At 36.6% G+C, this 10,474-nt stretch overlaps 2 protein-coding genes and 1 pseudogene across 4 annotated transcripts; all 3 read left to right on the top strand.

Moving 5' to 3' along the window:
* Positions 1-3,054, top strand: part of LOC141592147 (uncharacterized) — a 272,781-nt pseudogene extending 269,727 nt beyond the window's left edge.
* On the top strand, positions 527-3,099 carry LOC141592146 (uncharacterized). 2 transcript variants are annotated; one of them, XR_012521066.1, is made up of 3 exons: positions 573-726; positions 1,691-2,188; positions 2,508-3,054. XR_012521066.1 is itself a non-coding variant. In XM_074412730.1 (2 exons), the coding sequence occupies exon 2, from the start codon at positions 1,713-1,715 to the stop codon at positions 2,124-2,126; it is 414 nt and encodes a 137-aa protein (XP_074268831.1). In that variant the 5' UTR covers positions 527-726; positions 1,691-1,712; the 3' UTR covers positions 2,127-3,099. The 2 variants fall into 2 exon arrangements, 1 of the variants encoding a protein (XP_074268831.1); XM_074412730.1 differs by having other exon boundaries at positions 527-726; positions 1,691-3,099.
* Positions 3,100-3,211: 112 nt separating this feature from the next.
* On the top strand, positions 3,212-7,296 carry LOC141592150 (sugar transporter ERD6-like 16). Of its 2 annotated transcripts, XR_012521068.1 has the most exons (5): positions 3,212-4,246; positions 4,334-4,399; positions 4,566-4,641; positions 6,380-6,548; positions 6,719-7,296. XR_012521068.1 is itself a non-coding variant. In XM_074412732.1 (4 exons), the coding sequence occupies exons 1-4, from the start codon at positions 4,160-4,162 to the stop codon at positions 6,769-6,771; spliced, it is 282 nt and encodes a 93-aa protein (XP_074268833.1). In that variant the 5' UTR covers positions 3,212-4,159; the 3' UTR covers positions 6,772-7,296. The 2 variants fall into 2 exon arrangements, 1 of the variants encoding a protein (XP_074268833.1); XM_074412732.1 differs by lacking the exon at positions 6,380-6,548.
* The last annotated feature ends 3,178 nt before the right edge of the window (positions 7,297-10,474 follow it).

Consider the following 10,474-nt stretch of genomic DNA (forward strand, 5'->3'; position numbering starts at 1 on the left):
TCCCATTTTCTAACCCTTTGTTATTGGCTTCTCTCATGTGACTTTAATTAAGGGTAAACACATCGTTGTTTTCGCTACTTTGTAATAGAGTGGTGATTTCACAGTACATATTTTGCTTAATTCAGTATGTTTTTGACCTTATATCTTCACATTATCCCCTTGATGTAGGATTAATCACCAAGTCCCTCTCATTCATTATTATCACTCATTATCCGAATATGAGTTAGAAACTTAGAATAGAATAGATAGAATAGAAGAGATTTAAGAGATTTGAGCCCAATAAATTTTTATAGCCCAATAATTACCTAGTTTGTCATCGAAAGATGTGGCCCATTTTCAAGTTTGTAGCATTGGCGGGAAAACTATTAAAAGTTTTTATTCTCTTAGTAGTAAGGGAGAGGAGATTGGCGGGAAAACTACTAAAAGTTTTTATTCTCTTAGTAGTAAGGGAAATGTTAGGCTCAATTTATACCAATAATGATTTGAGCGAAAAAATACGTAAATTTACCTATTCTTTTAGTAGATAGGCGGATTCATAATTTTTAAAAGTCTAGTAAACTCAAATGTTGAATTTCAGTTTACCGCCGTTATCTCCGTTCACAGAAATTGATTGCTGAACAAATACGGATTATGGTCTACGGAGTCTAACCAAAACCCTAGAAAATTGAAGACAGTAATTGAAGAATCGAATCAATTCTGCATTTCATATTCTTCATTCAATATTTGGTAATTCCTTTATCTATCTTATTTTTGTTCTTTCTTTATTTTTTCCCTTTTAGTTTGAATTTTAGCATGCAGTTGTATATTTTGCAATCCGTAATCTTAATCTGCTCCTGCTTATGCGTTCAATTGTTCCCGCTGGTGAATTTATCAAGCTTTCTTACTGGACAAATTCTTGTATGAGACGGTTTTATAGTAAGATTATCATGAAACCGACCCTTATAATGAAAAATTGTTAGATTATTTCAATATTTGATCTAGTGACTTAGTGAATAGTATGAAACCATCTTTCAAGAGCTTTATTGTGATCTGAATTTGGAGGTGTGCGGGAATATGGGTTCATTCTTCGAATGTAATATGTGTCGATTTCATAGTGAATGATGGAAGTTCAAGTAGTTGTGGATTAGTTTGTATAATTACAGAATGAGCAATTTCAAGTGTTACGAAACGGGTACCAAATTGGAACTAAACATATCTCTGCAGGTTTAGTTTTCAGTGAATACCTGTTTAGTGGTCAGGTGCTTTCTGCTAGAGAAGCCAACGACGAGGAACCTCTTTTTCCAGCAATACATCGTCATTCTTAATTTGAACCCAATTTCTAAAGTGACTTTCTTTGTCTTATTTCTGTTTTCTATTATTAGTATCGCTGCAGAAATGGATTGTTTAAGAATGACTAGCAATGCTCTCTGTCCTTGTAAATTCCCTTTATTTCTGCATTTCTGATAATAATGTTCGAGGCCCTAATGTGAAGTGTGCTGCGAAAATGAAAGAATGTTACGGTTATAGTGATTACCTAATTACGCTTCTTCACCTTCTACTTAATATATACTGTATGATATCATTGATATGGTGATATCTATCTAAGGACTCTTGTTTATTTATATTTTCAAGATTGAAAGTAGTTTTAAAGGCAGTTCAAACTTCAAATTTTCTCACATTGTGAATATCAAACCATGCTTTTGATCAACAGGGACGAAACGCCTTATCTCACGATGATCTTTTTAAAGGACATTGTACCAGCTGCACAAAACAACATAGACACACAATTTATACTCTTGGCCAAAGGTAAATTCACTAGGGAGGGCGAAACCAAGACTTGCTTGGCACTCGTGGCGGACGAGACTGCGGCGGTGCATTTTCAACTATGGGGGGTGGAGAGTGATGCTTTCCAAACAGGTGATATCATCCACCTCTCTAATGGCATATTTTCATATCAACGAAACAATCTTGTTCTTAGGGCTGGTAAAAGAGGAAAGATTGAGAAGATTGGTGAGTTTACCTTGCCGTATGTAGAAACACCCAACATAAGTGAGATAGCATGGGTTCCTGATCCGAGTAACCCCAAGAAATATGTGCAGGATAAGGTTATCTCTCCTTACTCGCGCATCTTTCCCCCTCTTCATTGATGCCTGGCCAGTGGCCCCTTTTACTAGCCGTCTTGATTTAGCCAATAGGCAGCAGTACGTAGGTAAGAGTCGTTAATGCTGTGATGTTCATTTCTATTAGTTATGTTACTTAGACAGATAGTATAAGGCTTACTGATGGCTTCTGGATTAACATTTGTTTGACGTGCAAAATGGAGAGAATTTAATTAGCTGTGGTATGGTAAACTCTTAGAGTGGAGGATTCTTAGGTAGTCAGGTGTAGTTAGAGGTTTTGCAGGTACCATAAGGCAGTCCTTTGTAGGACTTAGAAAAATAGTCGTACTTTCTCAAGCTTCATCTCGATTTGTAATTCATTGGTGATAATTCAGCTTTCTGTGGTTAATCCATTATACTTGCTCTTAGGGAAGGAAGTATAAACTTGTTGCTACGATCACTCATCAAGGAAAGGACCCCTCGATGGGCCATTATACTGCTGATTCCCGTTATGGCAATGTGCAATGGCTATGATTTGATGATGCATCCGTCACTGCTATCCCAACAAACAAGATCTTACACAACCAAGCCTGTGTACTTTTCTACAAGCAAATATAGATGACGAAGAGAATGATTGGTTCTGGTGGGAGTGCTTAATTATGGACCTGTGTGTCCCATCGCTTTGATCTCATGTTGATTATGAAGCTATTTGGCCACAATAGTTAGATTAGTCGACTTCCTCAGTTATATTGTTTGCCATCACCTCAGAGTGTGTGAATGGTCTTGGCTTGCGAGCAATTTACGAGTCTTCAAAATCAATGGTCTTTATAGATTGGAGTTGTTCATGTGATTCTGGGGCTATGACTTGCTTGTAACAATCAGTACGGCATCCTTGTAGGGTCATGTTTTTAACTTCATCTCATGAACATTGCCCAGGTCCTATCTTATTTATAATTAATAGATAGGTTGTTCTTCAGGAAGGTGCAAATGTGTGATGATGATTTACTCAAGTTTTCCCTCAGCTTGTCAATTTCATGAATACGACAGTATTTCTTGTTATGACTTAGGTGGATGCATCTTGGTCTCACGACAAGAGGGCAGCGGTGGGATGGGCCTTTTTTTTTTTTTTTTTTTTCTATTGACACCTAGAGAGGGCTCATTTCGGCAGAGACGAAATTTGAGAAGTTGAAGCAAACCATTCCACTGTGAGCGTCCTTCTATTCACCAGCTCTGTTTTTTCGTAGTGGTTCTCTTGGATGGGTCATGCAGGCGTAAGTCATTGTAGTCTGTAATCTTCTACTCCTGGTTGATAAAAAAGGGCGTAGAGCTGGAGTGGGATCACCGTCTCACTTGCTGTTCCCGTCTCATGCTCCTATCGTTTTCACAAATTAACGAAAGAATACGTGATTTAATGTACCCAAGCATGAAATTATCCTACTAAAACGTCAAATAAGCCGGTGGAGTGATCGATAATAAACCTAACCAAACCCAACTCACCCTGGCACTAATGACCCAATTTAGACCAACTTGGTTCGGGATTTAAATCGACTCACAAAGATCTCAATTAATCCGACTATAATTGATGCATTAAAAATCGATCCAATCCCATAATGGATTTTGCTCAGTTTGGAATATGTGTGTGATTAGTTTACTAATTTGGTAACTAATGATTTCTTTCTATGAAACATTTTTGACACTTTCAAAGCTGAAAAACTTGCTATTTTAGGCAAAACATAGCACTGCTGGCACTTGAAAGATATGGCTGGAAGTAAATCAACACAAACATTGTACGTACTAACCAGATTATTTGCCAAAAAAATAATAATTGAGGTGGTAGTTTCTGAATACATGGTTGTCCGAACTCTTCTACTTTTCTCAAATCTGTCTTTGTTTTTGTTAGAATTCTAGTATGGCAGCTAAGGACCTCGAAAAAGTTCGATATAGTGAAAAGAATGGTGCCAGAGATCCTTTGTTACATGGAAAAGTTGTTTCACCAGAAATAAGAGCCTTTTACGGCACTGGGTAAATATTATTATCGTTGTTGTTGTTAGATGTGTTATTAAAAACCCGCATTTTTTTTCATGTGCCAATCATTGAGGAAGGGGCCAATTTCACTTGATGCTGGAAGATTTCTAACTGGATGGGGCATTGGAATCTTCTCCTATGTGGTATGTTCTGTTTCATACAGATCATTTAATTCATTTTGAAAGACGACATGTTAATGGGCGGACTAACATGAAAAAAGGGAAAAACAGGTACCTGTTTATGTGTCTGAGATTGCACCAACCAGTATCCGAGGCGGATTAACCACTCTTAACCAGGTAAAATTTTATACTGTAACATTCCGTTTAGGCTTTAGCTTTTGATCTTTATCATAAAGCGGTCTCTCAAGTGACTGTTGCTGGTTCTCATTACTGTCAGACTGTCTTATTCAATAAAGAGGTACACGAGTCTCATCAGAAGTTTTCTTACAACTTCATTTTGCAGCTGATGATCGTTCTTGGAATATCATTCACCATGTTATTAGGCATAGCTATTTCTTGGAGGGGGCTTGCTCTTCATGGTACAACCTTAAATCACATTTTGCTCCTATTTAATTTATTCTTTAGGGTCTGTTCTCCCTTCGGAAATTTGATGATGCGTTTTTCGATTATAAGGAATGCTTCCATGTATTATAATGCCTTCTCGGGCTGCTCATCATCCCGGAATCTCCAAGATGGCTTGTAAACGTGTTATTTGTCTCAACCCTAACCCAACCCATTTAATTTTTCTATAACCCAACCCGACCTATTTAACCCATTTATCTATAAGCAGATCATTTTTAACCCACTTAACCCGTTTAACCCAATAAATTAATAAAATAAAATAAGTTTTATAGCCCTATTAACTAAAAAATGATGAATTAAAATGCTTATTTTTAAGCTGTTTAGTTGAATTATTGACTCAACCCAAGTATATTATAACACTTTTAAATAAATGGGTTATTCGTGTCGGGTTCGTGTCAAAAGAGCTCAACCCTAACCCGACCCATTTAAATTTCGTGTCGTGTCCGTGTTAACCCAATTACTTAAATGGGTCACAACATCTTAACCCTAACCCGCTAACTTCGTGTCGAGTTCGTGTCGTGTTTTCGGTTCGTGTCAATAATTGCCACCTCTACAACCAACCGTCATAAATTAAAGTCTACTAGCGATCAACGAAAGCTATGTCCAAAGCTAGACTCAGCGACATCTCATCCGTCCCGCGAGAGAGCTCAAGCAATCATAACCTGCTAGATATCTGCTCACCATCCCCAATGAATCACCGCAGGTTTATAACAATAGAAAAGGAGTCAGTTTACTACACAATAAAACTTAACTACAACAACAACCATAACCATCAATCAATCCTGTAACAATGCAAACTCCGTCCTCCAAGTATCACTATCTGATCCGTGGGCCAAATCTGTCAGGTAACCCATCGCAACAGGTTACCCACACCGCCAGTGGGAGATCGCGGCCTTGCCACCTAAGTCTCGCTCATCGCAACGAGCGACCTCAGATCATTAATGTGCACATCCCCCTTGTGATGGGAGGCATAAGGGGCGAACGTGGGGGTGAAGATCACCCCCGATAATGGCTTCACAATCAATACCAATAACAACAACCATTACCGAAATCGCCACAATACTGTCACAATAAGAAACCAATAATCACCACATCAATGAACAACAACCGTACAACGGACTGAGTAGAGAAATCATACCTTATTCGTAATTCCGCAATCAATCACAACAACAGGGTTAGAACCGTTCCTCTACGAAATCCCCACCTAACAATAATAATCAAGGAATTACTAACTATAATTCATCATTCTCAAGAACCAACCCAATTAGGGTTTATAGCCAATAAACTTAACGCAAAAAGGGTAGAAATATAAGACTTACAAACTAGTAGGCACGCGAACTACGAAATCCGAACACCGAAATGATAGGTCCTCGCTTGATAGTTGATTAGGGTGGTTAAGGAGTGAATTAGGTTGTAAAAATGATTATGAAATGTTAATGACGACTGAACTGATAAATATATACTCCTTAATCATTCTAATCCAAACCACAGTCAGACCGGTACTCGGCCGATTACGCCCTACTAGACCGAGTTTCTCACAACTCGACCGAGTGCACCCAAAACAGTAGCGTCTCTAAAAGCACTCGACGCCCCACTCGGTCGAGTACAACCCGCTCGACCGAGTTCACAGTTTCCGGGATTCTGCGGAACGAACCATACGACCTTTTTACTTTGTTTATTGGATTTGGTGCGAAGGTGGATTTGGATTTGGTGCAAAGGTGTAAAGCAAAAGCAACAAATCAAGTTTGAGTTTTTTCGCCATGGGTGGCACATCAGCTTCTTGGATGAAACAACATAAATATGTATCATTTGCAATTTCATTGTTCATGGCCTACAAATTCGACCAAATGTTAAAGTTTTGTTTGTAAGTTCTCAGTTATCTCTTTTTCTCATATACGAATTTTGTTTTTCTCATATAATTTTTTTTTTGCTTTATTTAAGATGAATGATTAACATCTATTGTATTACTCGTTTTCTTAAAACATACTTCCATTATATATGAGTTCTAAACTTGTATCTTTACTTAACATGCAGAGGATGAAATTCTGCCAAGATCAATACCCGTAACTCCACTCTCATATATGTAAATAAAGGCTGGGTTGGAGTAACTCTAAGAGATTTAGCAGTAATCTCATACAACTATCCGCCTATTCGTGATTCTCAACCAGAATTGGTCTTCATGGTAATCAAATTTGATGAAAAGTATTTTCTATTTGAAGTTATTTGTTGCTTCACTAAAGAAGAAAAACTAGGTAAGCTAAATCGGTTGGTTCCAGAAAAAAAAGGAAGAGAACAATGGTGAAAAAGGGGAACAAGGTAAGGGTGAAAAAAGGACCAAAAAAGATAGGCAATGCTGAGATTACATTGGAGACAATTGTGTACTCATATGATTAGGACGGATATGAGTTCACAAACTTGATTATATATGTCCATTACTCCTTTATCATTGTAATTTATTTTCCAGATGTTTAGGCCTCCAAGAAAGACTAATTTATTCATCTTTAAATTCGATTTATGAGGATTGGGGGGGAGAGAGATTTTGAATCTTCAAATCATCTATCTTTTTTGAACTTATGTAAGAGAATTCATATATTTTCTTCTCTTTTCTTCTCTATACATTACTGCGCATCTAGTATTTGTATATCTACGTTTTAGGGGAATTTAAATCATGTTATGATTATGTATTTAAATTTTAAACAAGCTAATTTATTAGGTTTTATGTTTATTTTGTTATTTCATGGGAATAATCCAAACTATACCCCTTCTTTCTATATTAGTCCATACTATACTTTAACTCAGAACTAGTTTTAAACTCGTGCAAAAAATGCACGGGTCATATTGTAGCAGCACGCGCTATCATTAGATACACAAGTTAAATTGTTTAGGTTTTAAAACGTGTACTCCCTATGCTAAATATTTTATTTCTGATACTCCTTCCATTCAACTCCAAGTACAACATTTCTTGTTTTAACATTATTCATAAATGAAGAGAATTTTTACGATTCCTTGCGATCTATAAGAAAAAATTTGGTCATGTGTGATCTTGATTGATTCATCTTTAAGAGTGTAATAAGAACACGAAATTTTTATATTTTTTCATAATACAAAACTAAAGATATTTATGTTACAAATCGCGCATTGGCAAACGTGTAAAAGGGAAATGTTGTGTTTGGAGTTGAATAGAGGGAGTACATGGCTATTTATGAACCTGTGGTGGTGGAAGTAATCAGCGTGGACTCACATATAATGAAAAAAAAAAAACCCATTTATCAAGATTACACATATATGAATGGCCATTTCAATTTTAATTCCATTATAAAATTGAATTGCACTGGACTGAAAATTAAACGATTTCGCTAAATGCGTGTAAACTGAAAATAAAATGCCACAAAATTATAATAAAATACGGAGTAATAATATATCACAATTTACGAACTATCAGTCAAAAACGCACATGTATATTCATAATTCATAATTACAATTAATTCGAATAAAATTTTTAATATTTGAAAGCATATCGGATCTTAGAGATAATACATTTGTATTCCATATCATATCGTTTAAAAAACATGGACAATGTAAAGTTATGATAAAGGTTATTGTTAATTTCTATTAGAACTTATCCAGTAAATATAAAATGTTTTTGACCTATCAAGTGAAGCACATTTAAGAACTTTTCATATTATAAATTGATGGAGAAAAGAAGAACAATATTTCTTTCTGATGACGGATATATCCATCTTAAGAATATAATGGGTCAAATTACACCCCACTTGCATAGATGAGACAAATTTTTTGGCAATCTCAATGCGTTCTGCTTTTTTCTCATGTCTGATACTTGCCCGGTTGCCCCATCTTAAAATTTTCTTAAATGAAAATTTGTGAAAGAAAAAATAGCAACATAACCGCGTACATTTAGCATAGACGAAAATGCAAATAACCCGATATATCATACACCTAATTCTGACTACAAAACACGTCCAACTAACATAACCAAAAATTATGTTGCCTTTTAAAAAAAAAAACACAATTGTAAAAAAAAGATGGGTCAAACCAGGACGGATGAGCCTAATAATGTCCATTTTTACCTATAAATCTAAAATATATATACTCTGTAATTGCATAACCCTACTTTCCCTTCCAAATCATGCCATATACTCATATTTGCACAATTTCACCGTCACCTTAATTGTTATCTCAGCCTATCTCTCATTCAAAAATTATGCCCCTCTTTTATTCTCATCTAATCCTGTCTAAACATCCTCATCATTGTTATTTACGATCAAACATGATGAACTAATCAGTTTAATAAAATATTTACTCTATGTGAAATATTATTGTTCTCCGATCAGAATCTTCAATGCATGTTGTTTTTAAACTTTACATTTTTTTCTATTCTACAATTATCAAAATAAAAGATAATTTCTGACAAAAAATGATCGATTTATTTGGGTTTTGAATGTTAGATAACATTTTATTTCAAAAACTACGCATTTTTATTTGAAGTTTTTTTGTGCTTTGGATCTTACGGAGTATATTCTATCATATACTTTTAATTTAAAGGAAATTGAAATGTCAATTGTGAGTTTCTCCATAAACATTTGCCAGTTTCTAAAATTATTGTACCAAGCTGGATAGATAATCTGCTAGACTTCATAGATAGTCTCCTGCGGTAACTATAGCAATATAACAACATTAAAGGTAGACCTGGCAAACGGGTCAACCGGGTCGGGTTCGGGTCGGGCCAGTTTAGGTCGGGTCATTTCGGGTTTCTCAAATTTTCGGGTTAGTTCGGATCGGGTCAGTTCATTTCGGGTTACGGGTCTATTTCGGGTTTGTTGGTCGGGTGTGTTTCGGGTCAAGCGGGTTGGGTTAATTCGGGTCAGGCCATTTTCGGGTCAAAGATTAAGAGAAGAGAGGCATTTCAAGTCTATTAGGGTCAATTAAAGTTATATTTTGTCGGGTCATTTTCGGGTTGAGTGGTTTCGGATTGGTCATTTCGGGTCGGGTCTGTTACGGGTCCAAGAAAGCTCGGGTCATTTTCGGGTCGGGTCAGGTCACTTCGGGCTTCGGGTGTCATTCGGGTTCAGCAATTCGGGTCAATTTCGGGTCTCGGGTCATCCTTTTCGGGTCGGGTCAAACGGGTCGGGTTGATTTTGCCAGGTCTAATTAAAGGGATGCGGAGCCACTGCCACATTAGCTCGGTCGATAATGAAACGGTTGCCAGGGACGTAAGCTGGATCACCATTAATATCCAAACCTAAAACGGGTTCCCTTACGAACCATGCACCGTCTGCTTGAAATACCTTATATCTGAGAGTAGCGCCGTGAAGCGGTGGGTAATTGTCTGTGTGGAACAGCAGGTCAGCTCCCGTGATGGCCCACCAGCCTCTGGGGACATTCTGGTTCAGTATCAACGGTGCAGCAGCATCTACATATATGGCCAAAATCATTTTAAAACAGGATAGGAACAAAATAGAAGTCATAGTTTCAGACTAGCAGAAATAGTTTAATTGTTGTATGTGCCCCGTATGGTCTTCTACAAGAATTGTATAAACAATGGCTCAATATTTATGAGAAAGAATCTGGGGGCCAAGATTTGGGGTTCTAAAACAATTATCATTTTTCAACATATGTAAGCAATTTGTATATTGCTTTCATTTTTCAACTTTTTACAACGTTTAACAAGTTCTTATTCTGCTATCATTCGCAAGTACTGTTGTTCGTCTCGTGAAAAGACTTGTTAATTTGACTCATGTAACAACATGATGGATGAATTGGTTTGACAAA

Source organism: Silene latifolia, chromosome 7, assembly GCF_048544455.1.
Source record: "Silene latifolia isolate original U9 population chromosome 7, ASM4854445v1, whole genome shotgun sequence".
NCBI classification, from domain to species: Eukaryota; Viridiplantae; Streptophyta; class Magnoliopsida; order Caryophyllales; family Caryophyllaceae; genus Silene; species Silene latifolia.

Coding starts and splice junctions, on each gene's coding strand:
- LOC141592146 (XM_074412730.1), top strand. CDS start 1,713: ATGATCTTTTTAAAGGACATTGTACCAGCTGCACAAAACAACATAGAC.
- LOC141592150 (XM_074412732.1), top strand. CDS start 4,160: ATGTGCCAATCATTGAGGAAGGGGCCAATTTCACTTGATGCTGGAAGA. Junction 4,247..4,333: donor TTGGAATCTTCTCCTATGTG/GTATGTTCTGTT, acceptor AGGGAAAAACAG/GTACCTGTTTATGTGTCTGA. Junction 4,400..4,565: donor GATTAACCACTCTTAACCAG/GTAAAATTTTAT, acceptor TTCATTTTGCAG/CTGATGATCGTTCTTGGAAT.